The 23,462-nt window shown below is 38.6% G+C and overlaps 1 protein-coding gene across 2 annotated transcripts in view; it reads right to left on the reverse strand.

Annotated features, from left to right (window-relative positions):
• Nucleotides 1-23,462, reverse strand: part of Ddx10 (DEAD-box helicase 10) — a 167,358-nt gene that overhangs the window by 65,683 nt on the left and 78,213 nt on the right. The window contains exons 14-16 of one of the 2 annotated variants that reach the window (XM_057768914.1): nucleotides 18,142-18,261; nucleotides 15,360-15,521; nucleotides 1,468-1,524 (exon numbers count right to left, since the gene is read on the reverse strand). In XM_057768914.1, coding sequence (XP_057624897.1) covers nucleotides 1,468-1,524; nucleotides 15,360-15,521; nucleotides 18,142-18,261 — 339 coding nt within the window. Of the gene's footprint in view, nucleotides 1-1,467; nucleotides 1,525-15,359; nucleotides 15,522-18,141; nucleotides 18,265-23,462 lie in introns of both variants that reach the window. The other variant, XM_057768913.1, reaches the window with a different exon arrangement.

Here is a 23,462-nt window from a genome sequence, read left to right on the forward strand (position 1 = left end):
AGGCTGAAGAGATGGCTCAGTGGTTATAAGACTTTACTCTGCCATGGAACCCACATCAGGTAGCTCCAACTCCAGGAGACCTGCACGCACGTGCACCTCCCTCCACACCACCACAAACAAGTACATCAACAAAAATAAACTCTTTAAAACACTAATGAAAAAAATCTGTCCATGTTCATTACAGATGCAGGGTTAACCACACTTCTGGTCTACAGACAGAAAGCTCTAAGATATGGAGCCCACAAATACAAAGACGGACTCTACATACAAATGTAAAAACAAAGGAAGAAGTAACATGACTTTCTTTCCTATGTGGAAATGAAGGCTTCTTAGTAAAACAAAATGGGTTTACTTTAACACTGAACACGAAATACACATAACGCCAACTGTTTTCATGAAGGGTAAGATTTTCTTTTTTACTTGTATTTATCCAGTACAGTTCCAATGATCCAGTTTCCAGGCCATGACACTTTAACCTTGCATGATAAACATACGCAGAAGCCTAAATAGTCAGGCTGCACATTCTAGAGCTTTCATTTCAGACACGTTTGCAGAGAGGGCTCTTTAATAGTGAACCAATGCAGTCTTTTCCTCTAACACTATAGTGTAGCTGCTTCCCACTTCAAAACTACAACTAGAGTGATCATCTAAGTGTTATGGCCAGTATGGGAGGGGGCAGGGCAAAGAACGTTGTGTTATGGGTTTACTCAAGAGAATCAGATCTTTGCTAACTGCCAAGAAAAAAAATCATGGCTAGTCAGACATAGCACATACAGCAAGAGAAATGGTATTCAGTATTTGGCCCTGGGTCTAGGAAATCATTTCTATTAAATGTCCTCAGAAGGCAGGAGCTGAAACTGTTTCAGTGTTAACCATGCCATATTAAAGAACATAGCTGTATATGGATGGCGCTTATAACTTTACATACATATTCCAGGGAAACTATCCATGTTTGTGAGGTACACTAAAGCTTATAGAATGTTTCATCTAGATTTTCAAAGGTGAAGTGAAGCAACCAATGTTCTCACAGTAATCTATTATCCGATTATCCAACTGAGCACAAATGAGCTATATTTTCAGTCTAAAAATGACAGGTATGCTAATCCTGCCAGAGTTGGTCCTCAAAGTCAATTGTCTTCTATATTTAATAGAAAAGGTGGTCAGAGGAGTCAAGCAATCCAGATTGCAAACTAGCATTTTTAATATTTTATAAAGAAAAACAAATAAATGAGAAAGTAAACAATAGGCCACTAGGGCTCAAATCCAATTAAATCTGAATACCCTGATATAAAAATGAACATAAAAATAAATGGAAATTGAAAATAAGGATTTAAATTAATTTCAATATTACAAAAGATTGCAAGTTCTCTTTGTCAAATACCTTAGCTGACGTGTTTTTTGAGAAACAAAAACAAAATTAAGATATGAAGATTCTAATTGAAACACACACAAAACACACCTCCTTACCTTTGTTTGTCTTTTGTTGGCTTCTCTTCTGGCTTCTCTTTCTTTTAGCCGTCTTTCCTACAGGAAGAGAAAGTAAATTAGAAGCATAACTCCTAGATATTAAGCGTTAAGCAGCACACATGGTCTTCAATTTTACTTTGTAAAGCAAACTGAGGGCAATACTTCACATTTCTTTTTCAACAAATATTTACAGAATACCTACAATGGAACTGGCATAACAATTCTTAATTAGTAAACAGGAATCATTCATCAGGAATCATGCATCAATTCCATCATTACACACAACATAATTTTTAGTTACTTGCAATTTCATGCTCAGAGTAAAAGGAAAAAATTTGAAGCATGTATTGAATAATATACATTATGTTATAATAATGTATAATAATATACATTGGATAATATAATTACATACAGGTTGTAAGTACAATGTCTAATATATGACTGGTGTACAACTAATGCCACCTACTAGAACAAAAGGAAAGAAAAATACACTCATGGTTGTTTCCCTTGTTCTCAGGGATATAGTCTAATAATGGAATTACATATATATCTTGACAAGGCTTATAGAATTCTTTATGTGGATAATAAATACTAATTAATACCAAAAGGTAGTAATGGAGCTTTTAGATGCAGTTTAAATAGTTTCTAATTGGACAACAGATGAAATCTATAGAAAAAAAAAACCGAGGAAACTAGCTTCTAAGGGAAACTATAAAACCTCAAAATCACACGGCTACTAGGCATGTGTCAGATCGCTCATGCCGATCACTGCGCCACCGTTCCTGTGATTAATTACTCCTTTGCTTCTCTGACCTACACACACAACTATAGTAGCAAGATCACTACAATTATAAAAGAACATTCTAGATTATTTGGAAGCTCTAGAAATCAAAGTCAAAGGAACAAAGAGGTGAGATGAAGAAATAAAAACTCAGAAAGACTGATTTGCATATTATCACAAGTTCACAGTTATAAACAGACTAATCTCAACAATGGTTTCTGTGTGCCAAGTCTATAGAGCTTTCCTACATGTGCTAGTAAAAAAGAAAAATATTTAAAGAATTTAAAGATATGATTTTAGAAGTTTAGAATAAAACACAATTTTTGAGGGCACCCAACCGAAGCACTAGTTCATATCAAATTCTACCCTTGAACAGCATATGGTGACTCGTGTCTGTGAGCTCAGCAGAGATGACTCAGCAGGAGGACAGGAAGTCTAGGCCAGCCATCCTATACACAGCCATCTCAGACAAGCAACCCAGCCCACACACACAAGCACACAGCTGTCACTGACCTGCTTCCTAGTGGGAATAAAAGGGATGACAAGGTTTCTAGGGATTTGCAGAGGGAGAAAAGGGAAACAGATACAGTTTCTAAACATCTTATACCAAAACTTTTATACAGTTAGTACCAGTCACTAATTCTTTGACCAGCATCAGACTAAAATACAACAGAATGAAGTAATATTAAAGAAAAAAATTAAAAATTCCTGCTAATTTTCTAGTTTGCAAGCTGTCTTAGCTTGTAGATATATTTGTAATTTTGTCTTTTTTCCTCCCTAAATAACACGACAATTTAATATTAGTAGCTACCCAAAAAGTATTCCTAACCTAAAGAACATTAAAATAACAATATACTCTATAATATTCAATAATATTGAAATGGTTTAAGTTTTTCTGCTTAACTCAAACCTATAGCTACATTAGACATTCAATAACTAAAACGTGAATAAAAACTATTATATTTTCATAAAAATGTTTGTCTATTTGCATGTTACTATTACCATTATTTTCTTGACAAAGTAGTAACTCTAAATTATCAGAATGTGCTAGGCAATTTGCATATGTCACTTTTAAAGAATGCATCAGGACTTGTGAGCTAAATTCCCTCCTAATTTTATAGGTGAAAAGATGGGCAATCAATATAATTAGGTCACTTGACTTAAGGCATAAATACAGTGAGTGATGTGCCTAAGACTCTCCTGCATCTGTGAAAACCCGTGTCATCAATTCTGGCACATTACTGTTCCACACTCCTTCATTGTTTACCTTGTAGGGTCATATACCACGTCTTCTCTTACCATTATGTACAAAAGGTACTGTTTTATTAATAATCAAGTATTTTTATTTCAATGTTATTTTCTCCTGACAATATTTTATGTACTTAATTCTTGTCAGGCCCTTTATTCAAAAGAAACAAATAATTTACAATTATGATCACACAAATTTTTATCTTAATTATCCAATAATCTGCCTTTCCCTATCTGAAAAAAATGGACCAGGTGGTGGTGGCATACACCTTTAATCTCAGCACTTGGGAGGCAGAAGCAGGAAGATCTCTGAGTTCGAGGCCAGTCTGGTCTACAGAGCAAACAGAGCAAGTTCCAGGACAGTCAGGACTACATAGAGAAACCCAGCCTCAAAAATAAAGAACCTGAAAATGAACTTCAACGTTGCATTGATGTGTCTGCACGAGAAAAACCCTGATCATTGGGCCTTTGATCAAGCTATATTATCTATAACAGAAAAATATGTACTGTCAGCAAATCTCAAAAATTATTCCATTACTTTTCCTAGATTTTATTCTATTTTATTAATATTTGGTTTGCTTTTAATTATGTGTATATGAATGTGTTGGGCTGGAGGGCAGGTGCACGTAGTCAAGGAGCCTACAGAAAGAACCCAGAAGAGGAGATCTAATCCTTGGACCTATAATTTAAGATGACAGTGTATCATCTGATATGAGCCACTGAAGACAAAACTCGAGTCCTCTACGAGAGTAGGTATGTGTTCTTAGCTGCTGACCCATCTCACCAACCTCAAAATGGTATTTTAAAGGTCAGGGTGGGGAACACAAAAGTACTTACTATATAAGTTGGTGGCCTGAGTTCCATTCCCAGAACACAGAGAAAGGTGGCAGGAGAGAACCTACTCCACCAAGCTGTCCTCTGATCTCAACAAACAGGCCATGGGTGCGTGCTCCCCACCCCATAATGCACTTGTGTGAGGCACGGATAATATAATAATTGGAAAAAGGTTAGGCTTGTGAGTCATTAAAATTCAATGTACATGCAAACCCAGTATTTCCTTTGACATTTTCCTCTACTGACATCAGATAGAAAAGAGATCCACAGAAATGGAAGTGAAGTCAGAAGACCAAGACATGAAAGCGCATGTGAGGGGTGTTGGGGTGCACATTAAAGAACAGTTATCCTTCAATATTTGGGCAAAACAAAGAAAAAACAATTTAAAATAACTTATTAGAAAACTTTGCATCCTTTGTATCACTCACATACTGCTATTCTCCTACCTGGAGCTCCTCTTTCATAAAAAGCTATTAGCATTCTAGATAAAGGAAATGGGCTTCAAACTGAAAAGCAGGACAGGAGTTAGAATGACAGTAAATCCAGGACTTGGAAATAGACACGAGAAGTGCCTGTTCCCTTTCTGAAACGGGAAAGAACCGTTACTTAAGAGCTTGTGATGACACCAAAGACAAACCGCTAGACTAGGTACAAATGATACTCAACTGTATTATGTTCAATAACTGAGGTCTCCCTTAATTTAATGTAGGTTATATAGTTTAATAAATTACCTTTTAATGTCGTTTTTGAGAACATACTGATACCAAAAACCATTTTATACCATGCAAAAAGAATTTTATCTTTAGTTCTGCCATGCTACAAGTGATTAAGTAAAAGGAAGGCATGAAATTCAATAATAAAAGTAAAATTCACAAGGAGAAGAAAACAGAAAATCGCAATTCAAGGTACAAAATACTAACTTGATAACTACTATCCCTCTTTGACATCTCAGAAACTCTGGGCCCTCACCTTGCATAAAAAGCAGGAACCACGAAATATGGATTCGGTCAACAGTCAGGGCAAGGCATCATGCTTGTTTTACTCTATGGTCATACACAGGGATTTTGAGATTTAGAAATGAATCTCGTTTTTCAGCACATGAAGGGAGCACAAACCATCTGAATGGATGTCAGTCAGCCCTGACAGTCTGGTGCAGAACAGAGTACAAGCCATCTGAATGGATATCAGTCAGCCCTGACAGTCTGCTGCAGAACAGAGTACAAGCCATCTGAATGGATGTCAGTCAGCCCTGACAGTCTGCTGCAGAACAGAGTTCCCAGCTACCGCACGGGACCAGAAGGGGTATCTACTGTCACCTCACCATTGCAGTCACCTCTTTATCGAGGGTGTGAGGGAGAACCCAGCTCAGTGAAAGTATGTTCAACACATGAGCACACTTTATGATCAGAACACCAATAACTCAGGCACTAAGATCAACAATAAATGGGACTTCAAGAAACTGAAAAGCTTCTATAAGGCAAAGGACACTGTCAATTTGTTGGGAAAAAGTTGGGAAAGATTTTTACCAACTCCACATCCAATAGAGGGCTAATATCTAAAATATATAAAGAACTCAAGAAACTAGACATTAAAAAACCAACAATCCAATAAAAAAAACTGGGACACAGATCTAAACAGAATTCTCAATAGAGGGATCTCAAATGGCCGAGAAACACTTAAGAAAATGTTCAGCCTCCTTAGCCATCAGGGAAATGCAAATCAAAACTACTTTGAGATCTTTTTTGTTTTGTTTCACTATAGCTTTAGAACCTGTCCTGGAACTAGCTCTCCTAGAGGAAGTTGGCCTTGAACTCACAGAGATCCTCCTACCTCTGCAGCCAGAGTGTTGGGATTAAAGGCCACCGCGGCCCACCATCAGGCAGATCTCTGTGAGTGCAAGGCCAGCCTGGTCTAAAGAACAAGTTCTAGGACAGCTAGGGCTGTTAAAGAGAAACCCTGTCTGAAAAAAAACAAAAGAGGAAAGGAGGGAGGGGAGAGGAGGGAAGGGGAGGAGACGGAAAGGGAAAGGGAAAAGGGAGGAGGTATATTTACACAAGGGAGTGTTTCTCAGAGGTTTAAAAAAAGACATGAAATTTGCAGGGATGGGAACTGGAAAAAAAAATTATCCTGAGTGAGGTAACACAGACCCAGAAAGATAAAATATGGTATATAATTCACTTATAAATGGATATTAGTGGTTAGATAAATGATAATAAAGCTATAACCCACAAATCCAAAGAGGATAGGTTGATAGAAGGGCTGTTTGTGTGTGTGTGGGGGGGGGGGGGGGCGGCGGGGTCACGGCTCTCCCTGGAAAGGGGAAACAGATTCTGCAGGTGGACTGTGGGTGGGGTGGTGACAAGAGCAGGAGGGACCAAGTGGGCAGGGAAAAGTGTGCAAGGAGATGGCTGGAACTGGGGAGCATTGGAGGGTGGGGGGTGAAACCCGGTGTAGTGGAAACGTCCTGGAATCTATGTGACCCTTGTGAGGACCCCTAGTACTGGAGGACAGATCTAAACTGGCCATCTTTGTAGCCAGGCAAGTTTCCAGTGTGGAACTTGGTTACATTTGGTTGAGTTGTTAGCCAAGGAGGTCCCATGGAGATTCCTAAACAACCCAGGCTGACACTAAAACAGAAGGTCACTCTCCAAAGAGTGTCTGCGGGGTGGGGTCACTGCCACAGAAAAAGCTACACATTTCTTTGAACATAGAGAGGTCGAGCTGGTCCCTGCATAGAGTCTTCATCCCTACACTTTAATCTTTTTGGCATGAGAAGGTACTCTACAGGCTACAAAAAGAAAAACCTGGACACTAATGTAGCCACAAAACCCTCCACCTACAGTATGTCCTGTCTGGAAGATGTGTTGGGGCAATGGTGTCACAGAATTTGTGGGTGTGGCCAATTAATGTTTGTTTTACTTGAGACCCACAGAATGAGAGAGAGCCATGACCTACATGCCTTGAGGGCCCAGAGTCTTGGCTATCAGTGCCTTGTCCAGTCATCATCAGAATGACTTCCTCTGGCCACACTTGGAGTGGGTACAGAGACCCACAACCAGACAGCTTGCAGACAGAGTCTAAACTGGAGGTCTCCATCAAGTCCCCTCACCCCAGAGATCAAGGAACACAGAGGAGAGTATGACCCACTGAATCATCTAAGCTGGACACATGTGGACTCAGAGAGACTGAAGGGGCAGCAAGGAGCTTGCATGGTTCCACACCAGGTCCTCTGTGCATACTATGACTGTCAGCTTGGTGTTTGTGCGAGACTCCTAAGAGTGGGAGCGGGTGTCTCTGCCTGCTCTTGAGACTCTTTTCCTCCTATTGGGCTACCTTGTCCAGTCTCAAGCTTATGCCGTGTCTTACTGTATACTGTCCTGTCCTCAGTAGCTGTCATCTCTTGGCCTGTTCTTTTCTGTAGAGGAAGCAGAGGGGGGCGGGGGTGGATCTGGGGAAGAGAAAAGGCTGTGGAGAGTTAGGAGGAATGGAGAGAGGGGAAACTGTGGTTGGATGTACTGTATGAGAGAGGAATCTATTTTCAATTTAAAAACAGAAAGAATGTTCAAGAGTGGTTAGAAAACTTTACAAAGATAACCCCTGTTCTCTAAAACAAAAAACCCTATAAATCTGTGCCCCTCTCGGGACCCCAGAACCAAGGTTCTTGAATGTATACATATTCCATGGCTCTTTGTCTATACAACATGAAGAGGACAGGGCTCTATATAAGAGCCTGGAATAACAGGAACAAGAGCATGAATACAAAGCACTCCCTTCATAGTTAAAGGCTTAAATCTTTACTGAGCTGCTATGAGCCAGCCCTTATGGTGGGTTCTGGATATAGAGAAATAGGAAAATAGAAACCTCTGCTCTCAGCTCTTCAACTCCAGTCTCCAACTATTCTACACGCTAACCAACTATCACACAACTACTGCATGGCATTTATAATATTTTTACTCTATAAAACAGCAAATAAAAATGGAAGATAAAAAAATAGCTCAAACACTCAGAACTGATGAACTAAAAGAATTTTCTTATGTAAATAAGCCTCATTTATGCCTGTTAAATACCAAATGCTTAGTAATCCCTTGCTCTCATGATGTAATTTCTAACCTTAGAAAAAGTTCTTATAACTATGTCAGCAGGCTTGTAGTCTCCAGTATTGCCTAGACTTTTAATTGGCAACAGTCACTGAAAACTAGACCTAATACTATTACATACATTGTTATGCAATGATCATTTAGGAAAAAGTACTAGCCTGGGGCCCTAAACTGTGTGACTAACTACAATGTCTATTTTGTCTTTGAACTTATTTGGAAATATGGCTTCTAGCATTTGTCACCATTGCTTTTCCAAAATCCAAGGCCCACTTACTATATTTTTATTTTGCTTCAGAACTGCCCTGCTGTGTAAGACAATGTGTCATGGTTTGAGCTAAACAGTTCGAGGCAAAGAGAGTAGCAGGGACCTTAATAAAGGCTCCATTTGTTAAGAGGTAGAAACCTGTACACATCACTTGATCCTTCTAAGGCTTAATTTTATACTCTAGAAGGAGGCTGGCCCTCGTATTCAAAAGTTAATTGTGAGCATGCAATGGCAGGATATATATAAAGCATTAATACAGAGCCCAGTTAAGGAACTGCCGCTTGCTACTGTTACTAGTCTTGGTACAATTTCTAAGATGGTTTATTACAGCCTCTCTACCTCTTGTCTTATTACATATGGTTTAAAATGAAGCCGCTCAGATTCTATATCAAATCATTTCTGTACCAACGACAAATCAGATTTTCTAAAATGTCCCTTTAATTCTTCCCTATTTGTCTAATGTCCATAACTAAGTGGAAACAGAGTCAGACGTGCACCAGAACCATTTCCTGACATGACCATCCTCTTTAAATCACAATCTAAAATGAATAAAGCTTTCACAGAGAACTCCATGAGAACGAGGCCTTCTTTGAGGTCATTTCTCTATATCACCAGCTGTAACAGCAGAGATCAAGGAAAACACAAGTAATTTTGCAGAGCTAAAATGGCATCAGAGCATAGAGCAAATGTCCAGCCCATTACAGTAAGAACAGCTTTGGCTGGTATCACAAAATCCTTGTCTCTGTGTCAGAGTATAACATTTGCTATATCTTTATTCTGATGAACATTTCAAGATGTTCTATAGCTGTTGACCACAGCTACCAGTAAGTCTCAGAAATGAAACAGTGTTTAAAATTTCAGTGAAGGCTCATAAAATAAAATAAAATAAAATAGATAAATAACCTAAACAGTTACAGAAGGCACAAAAAGGTTGGGGTTGCTTATGTTTCTACACAGAAGCAGCGCTGCTCTACTCTCAATGATACCATCATTCTACAAGTCTTTTACCCATAATAAAAAATTAAAATCTTGATACTCATATAAAGTGACATCAATGAACGAATGGATTTTTTAATGTGTGTAAAGAATAGAAAACTATTCAACCTTCAAGAAGCAGGACAGTATGCCATTTGTGACAATCTGTCTGTAGACATTATGATGTAGACAATCTGTAGACATTATGATGAGTGAGTTAGGCATGCACAGAAAAACAGTATCACTGATATGGAATAAAAAAAAACTAAACAGACAGAAACATAAAACATAGCGAGGGAGGTCTCTTAGTCAAAAGACACAAAATTTCATTCAGACATAATAAGTTCTAGGAATTTTTTGCATAGAGTGGTGGCTATGGCAAAAATAAATAAAGTTCTATAAGTAAGGATTCTAAATGTTTACACCACAAAGAATAATAAGTTGAAGGGATTGATATGTTAGCCAAAGTTAATCATTCTGTAATGCATACATACAACAAAACATCACACCGTGCCTCTAAATATGTAGAATTATTCATATCAAAATACAATTGGGGTCTGGAGAGACAGTTCAGTTGTTAAGGGCTACTGTTGATTTTCCAAAGTACCTCAATTCAGTCAGTTACCAGCACTAACACAAAGGCTCACAAACATCTGAAACTCCAGTTCCAGAAAATCCAATGCAGGTTTCTGGCCTCCACCAGCACTGTACACACATGGTTCACAGATATATATATATATATCTATCTATATCTATCTATCTATGATATAGATAGATATATAGATATATAGATATATAGATATACACACACACACAAAGTAGCCTTTCTTTTTAATTTTTAAATACAAATTAAAATATAAAAATATAACAAAACTTAAGTTACAAAAGAACTAAATGAAAAGACCTTTATATCTTAGTATTCTAAACCCCTTTTTAAAAGATCAATACCTCTGTCACAGACGGAATTTAATAGCTTCCAGTGGTTAGTAGACAAAAGCGTGAGTCAAAGACAGGTGTATTAGAACAGAGAATGAATAACTGGACCAACGTAAGAACCTGAGACCTACGGAACAATGGCTGAGGACATTCAAAACATGCACTATGCATTGTCTTAAATTTATTTGTTTGTCTGTTTGTTTGTTATTTAATGTGTGAGGTTTCTGGCTGAATGTGAGTGTCGCCATGAGCATGCTTTGTACAAGCAGAGGCAGCAGGTATTTTGGAAGAGTTACAGATGGTTGTGAGCCACCAAGAGGGTGCTTGGTTCTGGAAATCAAACTCGTTTCTCTGAAAGAGCAGCAAGTGTTCTAAACTGTTGAACCACTTCTCCAGACCCCAATAGCAGTCATTAATTCCTAAGAGGAAGCACTACTAAATCATTTAGACTAAACTCACTTAAGGAATTATCTTTTAACATGAAATTATCATCCTGAAATATTTTAAACATGCATTTAAAAATTCGGGAACTCATGAAGCTCACAAGTGACATCTATTTATAAATAAGCCAAACGCAGAAGCATGTGATCAATTTCATGGTGTTTCTTCCTCCCACATAAAATTTTATCCAGTCAGAAGATCTTCACCAACCCTGCAACAGACAAAGGTCTGATCTCCAAAATATATAAAGAACTCAAGAAACTAGACTTTAAAATGCTAATTAACCCAATTAAAAAATGGGGCACTGAACTGAACAGAGAATTCTCAACAGAAGAAATTCAAATGGCCAAAAGACACTTAAGGTCATGCTCAACCTCCTTAGCGATAAGGGAAATGCAAATTAAAACAACTTTGAGATACCATCTTACACCTGTCAGAATGGCTAAAATCAAAAACACCAATGATAGCCTTTGCTGGAGAGGTTGTGGAGAAAGGGGCACACTCATTCATTACTGGTGGGAATGCAAACTTGTGCAACCACTTTGGAAAGCAGTGTGGCGATTTCTCAGGAAATTCGGGATCAACCTACCCCAAGATCCAGTAATACCACTATTGGGAATATACCCAAGAGATGCCCCATCAAATGACAAAAGTATCTGTTCAACTATGTTCATAGCAGCATTGTTTGTAATAGCCAAAACCTGGAAACAACCTAGATGCCCTTCAATGGAGGAATGGATGAAGAAAGTGTGGAATATATACATATTAGAGTACTACTCAGCGGTAAAAAACAATGACTTCTCGAATTTTGCGTGCAAATGGATGGAAATAGAAAACACTATCCTGAGTGAGGTATCCCAGACCCAAAAAGAGGAACATGGGATGTACTCACTCATAATCGGTTTCTAGCCATAAATAAAGGACATTGAGCATATAATTTGTGATCCTAGAGAAGCTAAATAAGAAAGTGAACCCAGAGAAAATCGTATAGTCATCCGCCTGGAGAGGGGAAGTAGACAAGATTGCAGGGCAAAAACTGGGAACTTGCGGGTGAGGTGGCATGGGGCAAAGGGGAAATGGGATGAGAAACATGAGAAGGGGAGGATGGGAGGAGCTCGGGGGATTGGGATGGTTGGGATATAGGAAGGGTGGATACGGGAGCAGTGAAGTATATATCCTAACTAAGGGAGCCATCTTAGGGTTGGCAAGAGACTTGACTCTAGAGGGGTTCGCAGGTGTCCAGGGAGATGTCCCCAGCTGGTACCTTGGGCAACTGAGGAGAGGGAACCTGAAATGACCCTATCCTATAGTGATGAATGTCTTACATATCACCTTAGAACCTTCATCTGGCGATGGATCGAGGTAGAGACAGAGACTCAATTTGGAGCAATGATCTGAGCTCTTAAGGTCCAAATGAGGAGCAGAAGGAGGGAGAACATGAGCAAGGAAATCAGGACCACGAGGGATGCACCCACCCACTGTGACAGTGGATCTGATTTATTGGGAGCCCACCAAGGCCAGCTGGTCTGGGACTGAATAAGCATGGGTTGAAACTGGACTCTCTGATCATGGCGGACAATGAAGGCTGATGAGAAGCCAAGGACAATGGCACTAGGTTTCGATCCTAATACATGAACTGGCTTTGCGGGAGCTTAGCCTGTTTAGACGCTCACCTTCCTGGACGTAGATAGAAGACCTTCGTCTTCCCGCAGGGCAGAGAATTTGGACTGCTCTTCAGTATCGAAAGGGAGGGGGAATGGTGTGGGGGGTGGAGAAGAGGAGTGGGGATAGGGGGAGGCGAGTGGGGGGAGGGGGCAATATTTGGGAGGAGGAGAGGGAAATGGGAAACGGGGAGCAGGTGGAAATATTAATTAAAAAAAAAATTTTTATCCAGTCATACCCCATATTCATGGTGGTTTTTCTTTTCAAATTTTACTCAACCTTTAGTGTTTAAAATTCTCATATTTAATAAAAATGAATAAAAATATTTAAAATATATATTTGACTATTTAATACCTTGCTTAATAGAGGCGCACTGAAAGGTACAGCAGCCTGCATGCTGATGCAAAGCAGCAATGCCTGTACTCAAGAGGCTGACGCAGAGGAATAAGGAGCTGAAGGCAACACTGGACTACACAGCAAGTTGTAGGTCAGCCTGCAGAACTGGTGAGCCCTTGTCTCAACCAGACAAAGGTAACTAAGGTAAGCAGCTACCAGGATAGAAGAACAGTGAGGGCAGGGTATTTAGTCATTTTCATCATCTGATTTCAAGACCATGTGGTTATATCACTCATTGAAAAAGAAAAAAAAATGGAAAAAGACATTTTGTTCAATGCAAACGTGTTCACAGCTAACTATCACTCAAACCGTTTTCCTGAGGGCTGAGTATCATGTATTCTCATGGTTCTACCTGCACATTCTAAAATGTGAATACATGGATAAATAGTCCAGTTTAAATTTACTATCTAAAAGTTTTAGCATTGACATTCTATACACAGTTGTCATATGTAAAAGAAAAGAGAAGGAAAATCTTGTTTTATGTAAATTCTTCACATTTCTTTTATAATTGATTATAATTTCCAAGTACTAAAGTGTAAAACATTCTTTATACTCAATTTAACCCCTACATAAACACTCAGAGCAGACTGTAAACTAAACTATGGCAAAAGAAGCTGTTGATACTCTTAGCACTTCTAAAGATCTTAACAAATAATGTCAAATTTCAATTCCCATACTGTACTAAAGGAAGCAATCCAAGAAATATTTATTTCTCTCAATAACACAAATACCCAACCTCAATCATTACACTTCTATTTGTGTCCCGCAGCCTAAAATGCTTCAGCAACACTCATTTCCATATTTGAAGCTATAATCTTCAATATACATTTTTTCTTTGGTTCTGTCAAATGATACCGTAAAGATGCATTAAGTCTTTAAAAATCTTAATCTTTATAAGAGGAAAGTATGATCTAGACCATTAAATAGTTACAAGGTATAAAAAAGAAGCAAAAAAATCTACAAGAATCCTTTTCAAGGTTATATCAGTAATATTCCTATCCAAAGGTATAAGAGGTTTTAAATATAAAATTTAATAATATGGCAAGGATTCTCAAATATTATATTGTACCATTCTGAAATCATTCACTGCTTTAGAGGCATGCTTCAAAAAGATATTTTAAAATTAACATATGCTTTATCTCATTAATTGACTCGTTAATCTAGTGGTTAATCCCACTTTGGGGGAATTACATTGTATGACAGAAAAGTAATACCTATGTCCTCCCACAAAAATAACAGAGAACTGAACTTTAAGTCACCAGAACCTTATACATATCAAAATATACAATCAAGCAATCAGTATGAAAAGAAATTTAGCTAATAAACTAAGTCTGGAAACAATACCAATGTCCTTTGGTGAGTGATTAATGAAACAAGCCCAAGTCCATCAAAACAATAGAGAAATACTCAGTATGAAAAAGATAATAAAGAGGGCTGGAGATGGTTCAATAGTTAAAAATATTTGGTACTCCTTCAGAGGACACAGATTTGGTTTCCAGCACCCGATTGGCAGCTCACAACAGTTAACTTAGCTCCAGGGCTCCAGGGTATCTGATGCCCCCTTCTGGCCAATTCAGGAACTACTCATACATGTGGTGTACATATATACATTCAAGCAAATACGCACATAAAATAAATCTTTTAAACATCTTTTAAAGAAAATGTCTTTATATACACCAATTTGGTGAATTTCTAGGAAATAATGCTAAATGCAAAACAACAATCCCAAAAGGCTATATCTGGTTTCACTTATTAAAATATTTTGGGAATAATAAAATCCTAGAAATGGAGAACATGGAATGTCTCTGTAGTACTTCCTACAATTACATGTGAAAATCCAATTATCTCAAACTAAGAATTTCAATTATACAGTCAAGCGTTGATGATTTCATTGTTGTCGCACATCATACAGTACATTCACAAACCAGAAGGGCTAAAACATAACCATACAATACAACCTTAAGTAACCACCCTCAACTATGTGGCCCATGATTGATAAGGACATTACTAATTAGCACACAAACTACACCTTTAAAACACAGTAATACTATCTGAGTCACATAAACAAAAGCTGATTTCAGCGGCAACTCAGTATTACACAGTCTCCAGAAGAACAAAGGGAACAAATACAGGGCCTAATCAGCCACAAAGAAAGTGTCGGTGAGAACAACGACCAAAGCCGTGCTAACAATGCACTTCCAATGAAAGAGAAGCTAGACATATTAGGGACTCAGCTGTAATTCAAAATGAAGCTTACCCGATGCTTTGCTTTAATTTTCTTCCTATATTCTTCTTTGTCGAATTTGTCCTCTTCCTGAAGCCTTTCCTTTGCTTTGTCTAAGTTGATGCCACCAGTATCATCTTCTTCCTCCACATCTTTTGAAGCAGATTTCTGAATCTGTGGCCATTGCTGAACCAGCTACAGAGAGGAAAAGTTAAGTATAGGATACAATGGACGGGATGTCTACAGAAACAGTCTGCTTTTGAGTATCCATTTAAAATGAGGCATATGGCCCACCCTAAATGCGTTATTTCTTAAACTTTCTCATCAACTTCATAATTAAAGTAAGATGCCATAGAAAAGGCCTTCACAGCCCAGGCAATACTGCCATTATACTGTGAGCACATGATTAAAAACAATCTCACACAAGTATTTGGTCAAGGTGATTAAAGAATAAAAACACTTCCCCAAAAGAGCTGTTAATTCTCAGTCCTCCTGCAACTAAGCTCAAAATCATCTGCACAGAGCAGAAAACTGGGTGACACTGTATCTCTTTTGAGCTATACCCAGGTACCTAGTATAAGCCTCTAACACAGCTCATCAAAATGTGTTGTTCTACATTCCTGTTTCTTTTAGTAAATCTAATAACCTTATGAGTACCTATTACATAGTTTTCTCATTCATCCTCCGAGACCACAAAATATGTGATAATTAAAACTCATCAATGAGCCATGAATAAATCAAGTAATATTACAGAGTGGAATAACTAACTCGCAAGGAGAAACTTGGCTTGGGTTTCAGAGACTGCTCATAATTCTACACAGTAATTTATGGATAAGAACAAAGTGACAAGCAAATAGATCCAAAAGGAGACTTGGCTGAATGTTCGGACATTTTCACTAGTTTAGTGTGTCATGCTAAGTAAATTTATTATTCTCTGGACACTTGTGCCCCTTCTAGATCTTAAAAAAAAAAAAAAAGAGGCAATTCAATAATCTCCTTTGTCTCACACTATAAAGTATAAGCTCTAAACAATTTAGACAAAGTCATTCCCTTAACTTAATAGTTTTAAATTAAAAACTGGTTGCCAGAGCATCTAAAACATATACTTCTAACTTGAAAGTATGCTAAATAATTGTCAGACAAACATAAATTCTCAGATAAACATCTCACAGCCACTCATACATCCTTGGTACTGACACCGTTCTTCAAGATGAGATTTCCATAATCTTATTCTTTTGGCAGCCAATGGCGGTGGCAAAGGAACTGCATGACAAACTATGCCAGTAACCACTGGGCCCCAACGTTGTGAAAGGGATCCATGGTGAAGAGATAACACCAATACCCAGACATCTCATTCAAGTTGACTCACAGAGGGAAATTAATATAGTATACCTTTCTGTGGGCTAAACAAATCACAGCCCATCTTTTAGAGGCTCAGAAGTTTCAGTATCATGCATAGCCACCAACAGTTCCTCTTAGTAACAAGTATACATTACAACATTGTACAATTAAGAGATTTATAATCATCTTGGAGTTAATTACTGTAATCTGTGCAGCTGAACTCTGTAGCACAGTAAGCTCATTAGGGTAAGAGCACTAATTTTACAGGGGCTTTAGACATGACTGCATTCTCCTTTAGCTCACTTCTTGGGTGCGTAGTTCTCTACAGTCGTTTTATAACGAATATTTTGCTTCATTTTTATTGGCTTCATCTTCCACTTCTGGCAACTCTGAATCACACTGCTACTTGTTATTTTTCAGCTCATTCCTATACCCCCAAATAACAACAAATTCTTTAAATTCAAAATGAAAAAGGAAAATAAACCCTGTGGATAGAGGCTATTTCAGCAACATTTCCATGATGATGAAATATATGGTGTGATTCTTTAATCAATATGAAAAGATCATATTTTACTGTAGTAACAGATTACTAAGAATTATTCTGAGTTTAATACATGTTAGGTTCTATGCCCATGCTAGGAATCCAACAGCAAACAAAATACCTTTCTCTGTAGATAAGTACAAAAGAAAGCTAAAATCATCAAATAAGACTGTGAGGTTATATAATAATAATAATAATAATAATAATAATAATAATAATAATATTGCCAGAAAGGAAGAAGGGAGGAAGGGAGGCGAAAAGCAATGAGATTTTAACAGTACTGTGTGATATTTTGGAATGGGCAGGAAACTTGAGCTGGTGAGAATGTGGTCATGAAATGAAATCTAAAGACTTTGCTATGCCAGGAATTAGTTTTCCTCCTTTGGGTGATTTACTTGATGTCCTAGGTTTACTTGACCATTTGAAAACAAAACAGTAATTCTTAAAATAATGACCTCTTTGAGAATAACATAGATGTATACATTTAGAATCTGGCACAGATAAAGGAAATATGGGACACAGGCACCTACATCTGAAATCTAAGTAGAAGGCAGAGAATTCCCTCCATGGGCCAGCCCTGCGATGAACACACACACAGCACATCTGAGGAAGTGCAAATCGGGCAGTTTACAGTCATGCTAAGATGAGAGCATCTAAGCAGCTGTGCTAGTATTTTTGTGCTTGTTCACAAGAAACACTCTGATGAATACTGATGAGAAAATCTACCCTATAAAGAATGGAATTTAACAGCATCTCACTGCTGGTATCAACACCGCACAGCTGATAAAAGGCCTACAAGAAGAGGGAAAAGAAGTGACCAGCGTGCTCCGGTGACATTTTTTTTTTCAAATAATAAATGGCCAGTCAGCAGGAAAGCCAAGCTCCATAATCCCTAAGACACAGTTCAGAAATAACAAATTTACAGAATCTTACCTCCCCTTCATCAGTAAATGTTATTTTCTTATTCACTTTAAAATTTCTCTTCATTACTTTTTTTGCTTCTGCAACTTTGGTTAATTTTTTCTTGACACTGGATTTAGAAGGTTCCTTTTTCTGCTTAAGGAAGAAAAAAAAAGATTTAGAAAAGTGGTTGCAATATAGCAATAAATTTTCCAAACATGACTATACATTTTATTCTCATTGGTAATCACAAGCACCTAAAACACTGTCCAGAAACTGAACTACTAGCATTTTAACTAACAGCTCCCTCAAGACTAACGGGGCTTTATATGTGAACAAGACAGGCACTAGGCAAAACCTTTCAGTTTGCTCTATTGCTAAAACTGTGCTATTTAAAATGCTGAAGCACCAGAAACAACAGGATAAAGCAAGAAACAGTCATAAGATAAAGCTGTTTCCTAGGTAAAGCATAAAATATTACTAAATTAACAAATTCAAATTTAAATGTCTAGACTAGAAATATATAAACTTAGAGCAAAATTACTAATACAGCAGTAAAGAGCACTGGCTGTTCTTCCAGAGGACCCGGGTTCAAATCCCAGCACCCACATGGCATCTCACAACTGTCTGTAATTACAGTTCAAAGAAATCAAACAACCCTCATACAGAAACATATGCAGGTAAAACACCAATGTGCATAAATTTAAAAAATAATTTATGCTATGAATGCGGGAAAATATCCTACGACAAATTGAGTCCAAAGACAAAATGAATTAATAGTACTTTAACAGACCACCATAGCATCATACTAAAAATTCAACACTACTGCTTACTTATACTAGTGGACACTGAGTGAGTCACTGAGGAATGGAATGTGAAAGACCACGGCATGGCTTCTGTGATGAGTAACAGTAAATAAATGGCGCTTTTGAAATGTTGGGTAATTCTCCATAACTAATGCAGTGCAGCTCTCATTGCATGAATAGACAGAAGAAGAAGTCTTTGATGTAAGACTAGAGTTTGCTCAGCAGTTAAGAATGAAATCTGCTCTTCTACAGGGCCAGAGTTCAGTTCCAACACCCATGTTAGGAGGCTCACAACTGACTCTAACTTCAGCTCCACGGGACTGAAGCCTTTGAACTCCAAGGGCACCAGCACATAATTGTACATACATACAGATTCATAGAGTTTAAAACACTAAAAATAATTTAAATGAGTCTTTGACATAGTAGTCAAGAAAATTAGTGGTAAACTCTGCAATTATGAACCATGTGAAGATTACCTATCCTCTATAAATTGAGGACACTAATATCCTATTACTTCCTCACAGATTGTGCGAAGGTTAAGCAATAAATAAAAGTAAACATGCTGTGTAATAAGTTCACGGCAATTTGATACAGGATTATTTCACAGTATACTAGACTGTGGGCTTCTTAGCTTTCACTTCTGTACTACAGTGAAGCACTCAGCAAAGGAAAAAAGAGGAATAAAATAAGAATCGTTAGGTTTTGGGAAGATGCACAACTATGACATTATGATAATATACTTAAGTAGATACTGTCAATGTTGAATAAATTAAAATTAAACACCCTAAATTAAAAACAACCAACTTATTAAGACTGTTTAAAATACATTATTAATATATTTTTAGATATTTTTTCATGTTTTATTATCTTGGATAGTTTTATGATAACTTCACACAATCTACAATCATCTGAGAAGAGTCTTTCAATTGAGAAAATGCCTCCCTAAGACTGACATATAGACAAGTCTGTGGCACACTTTGTTGATTCAAAATTGAAGTGTGAGGGTCAAGGTCACTGGGTGATGCCACCACTGGACTGATGACACTGGGTGCTATAAGAAAGCAGGATGGGCAAGCCATGCGCAAGCCAGCAAGCAATGTTCCTCCATGGTCTCTGCAACAGTTCTGTTTCTAGGCTCCTGCCTTGAGTTCCTGCCCGAGTGCTGGGTCTAAAGGCGTGTGCCACCACCTCCTGGCATGATTTCATTTTTAAGCTCCACATTAACTTTTCCTTCACTAAAACAATCTTTACTCTCTACTACCAAGGCAGGCCCTATACTAGATTCCCCAAAATATAAAAGTGTTTTCACGGCTGGCCATGGTGGCCCAGGCCTTCGTGTAACCTTAGGTATTTGGGAGGCTGAAGTAGGAGTATAAAAGCACATGGCCAGCCTGCGTTACTTATCCACACTCTGTCTTAAAAAATTTTAAACTGTGAAAAGGGCCATTCCTATTCCAATAGCAATGTTTAGAGATGCTCACAACGGCCCAGCACTTGACATACCATTATCGGTCTCTCTAAAATACAGACTAACGAAAATAGCTATCTGGAACTCCTGGTAACAGAATTGTTGATCTTTATTCCAAGAAGCTTGGGAAGGCACCAACATCCATATGTGGTGTGTGTCCAAGCAGACTTTGAGGAGTTTGTACTCTGAGACCTAAAGTCCTCATGACATTTCCTAAACAACAATGCTAGCAGGGTATAGGGTGATTCCGCTTGTGGTAAATGTGTTCATGACAAGATCTAGTGAATGTTCCTTATTGAGGAACAGAAAACCATTGTTGAAGGCACAAATACAGGTCAGAAAGCTAAGTAAATATTACGCTTTTTTGTTTGTTTGTTTTGAGACAGGGTTTCTCTCTATAGTTTTGGCTGTCCTGGAACTCACTCTGTAGACCAGGCTAGCCTCGATCTCACAGGGTTCTTCCTGAGATCCTACTTCTGCCTCCTGAGTGCTGGCATTTAAGGTGTGCGCCACCACTGCCCAACTAATGTTAAACTTTTTAAGATAATAAAAATCAAACCTTGTTCTGTGAAAAAAACATTCAAAATAGTTTAAAATTTAAAAAGTATCAAAAGGGTTAAGAGTTTAGCTCAGTGGTAGAGCATCTTTCTAGTATGTGCAAGACCCCAGGTTCAACCCCCAGTACTCTTTGTGTGCATGTGAGTGTGTGTGTGTGTGTGTAGCACAGCTCAAGCTGCACTGGGAGGATCTTCTGTCTTCCCCACTTGAATGCGAGCTTTGATGAAGACAGGTGCCTTCTCCCTCTGTGTATTCTGAAGACTGAACCCGTGACTTTGTGTGTGCCAGGGAAGCGCTTAGCCTTGAGCTGTAGCATCTTCAAATCCCACTTTTTCCCCCTTTCCCTTTGTATTTTTGAGGAAAGGTCTAAACTGAGCAGGTTGATTCCTTTTATTTATTCACTTCTTTGAGACAGGGTCTCTTTGAGACGGGGTCTGATTTATTGATTTATTTGAGACAGTGTCTCTCTATTGCCCTGGAACTCTCTCAATAGATCAGGCTGTTCTTAAACTCACAGAGATCTGCCTGCCTCTGCTTCCTGAATACTGGGAGTAAAGGTGTGCATCAGTCTGGTCCACATCTCAGGTTGGTTCTGAACTTTCTATCCTAAGCTTTCGGGGCCACTGCGATCACACACAGGCTGGAGCCACTAGGCCTGGTCAGGCACCTTACTTTTCTTGGTCATTTTAGGCATTTGGAATATTGTTTGTGTCAAATGCATTACAAATAAATAAATAAATATTCATTAAGGAGAGCAATGTGTCTGCATGAGGCCAGTAAATCAGAGATGGTCCCTGCCCCCTGACAAATCTAGCATGTTTTGTTTTCTTGTTTTATTAATTAGGGGTCCATCTACTGGTCATAGGAGGGAAGGCATTCCGGGAAAGGAGTGAAAAAAATATAAGTAAACCAGGGCAAAGTGGGTGTAATCCCAGAACTCAGGAACCTGAAGCAGAAGGATCAAGAGTTCCAGGCCAGCCTGGGGTATATAGTGAGCTCCAGGCTAGTGTTGGCTACACAGTAACCCTTTTCTTAAAGACTATCAGAAGCAAAGCCAGGCGGTGGTGGCGCACGCCTTTAATCCCAGCACTCGGGAGGCAGAGGCAGGCGGCTCTCTGTGAGTTAGAGGCCAGCCTGGTCTACAAGAGCTAGTTCCAGGACAGGCTCCAAAACCACAGAGAAACCCTGTCTCGAAAAATAAAAAAAAAAAAAAAAAAAAAAAAAAGAATATCAGAAGCAGAGGAAGAGCAGCCCCATTTGTTCAGTTACCTCAGTCCCTGTTCTGAAAGTCTTAGAATTATTCCCAGCTCACTGGATATGGTGCCCCTTGCTGCTAATCCTAGCACTTGAGAGGTCTAGGCAGATTCTGGAGAAGGTTGGCTTAAGGCAACCGTGCTCGGGCAACCTTCATCGGTGTTTTATGTTAACAAACTAGAGAGGAGGGAATCTCAATTCTAAAAAGTCTCAGCTGGGTGGTGGTGGCACAGGCCTTTAATCCCAGCACTCAGAAAGCAGAGGACGGCGGATATCTGTGAGTTCGAGGCCAGCCTGATCTACAGAGGAAGACAGGCTCCAAAGCTACACAGAGAAACCCTGCCTTGGAAAGCAAAGCAAAGGGCTGGAGAGATGGCTCAGAGGTTAAGAGCATTGATTGCTCTTCCAAAGGTCCTAAGTTCAATTCCCAGCTACCCAAGAAGTAAGAAAGAGGAAGAAAGAGGAAGATGAGGAAGTAAGAAAGAGGAAAATGAGGAAGAGGAATTAAGAAAGAGGAAAAGGGAACAAAGAGGAAGTAAGAAAGAGGAACTAAGAGGAAAAGGAGGAAGTGAGGAAGTAAGAAAGAGGAAAAGGAGGAACAAAGAGTACGAAGTAAAGAGGAAGAGGAGGAAGTAAAGAGGAAGAAAGAGGAGGAACTAAAAGGAAGTAAGAAAGAGGAAGTAAGAAAGAGGAAAAGGAGGAACAAAGAGGAAGTAAGAAAGAGGAAGAGGAGGAAGTAAAGAGGAAGAAAGAAAGAGGAAGAGGAGGAAGTAGAGAGGAAGAAAGAGGAAGTAAGAAAGAGGAATTAAAAGGAAGTAAGAAAGAGGAACTAAAGAGAAAGAGGAGTCCAAACATATCAAACTCTTGAGCAGTTTTGAATTTGTTGTTTTTCTGCCTTGGTTGCTTCTCCAATAGAATTTCAATTTTAGCTTCTTTTCTTCTAGGCTGACTAGAGAAATAAAATGTCGTGATGTCTACACAGTGCCACAAGTTCTGGCCAGTGCTCATGAACTCAAATCTCCATCCCTGCCTTCTGCCTGTGTTTTGGTTTCCCAAGGCTTTAATAGGAGATCTGCCTACTGAGAGTGATGATTGATAAGGGGTTAGAATTCTTGTGAGCTGCTCTTTAAACACAGCCAATAGTAAAAGTTAATTATGAAATTGTAATTAAATAAATTGTACTGGAAACAAAGCAAGAGTGCCTAGGAATGTGGCTCAGCTGTATAGCACCTGAGTAAATAGAATGCTTGAGGCTAGAGTTTGAATCA

This window comes from Chionomys nivalis, chromosome 4 (assembly GCF_950005125.1).
Source record: "Chionomys nivalis chromosome 4, mChiNiv1.1, whole genome shotgun sequence".
Lineage (NCBI taxonomy): Eukaryota > Metazoa > Chordata > Mammalia > Rodentia > Cricetidae > Chionomys > Chionomys nivalis.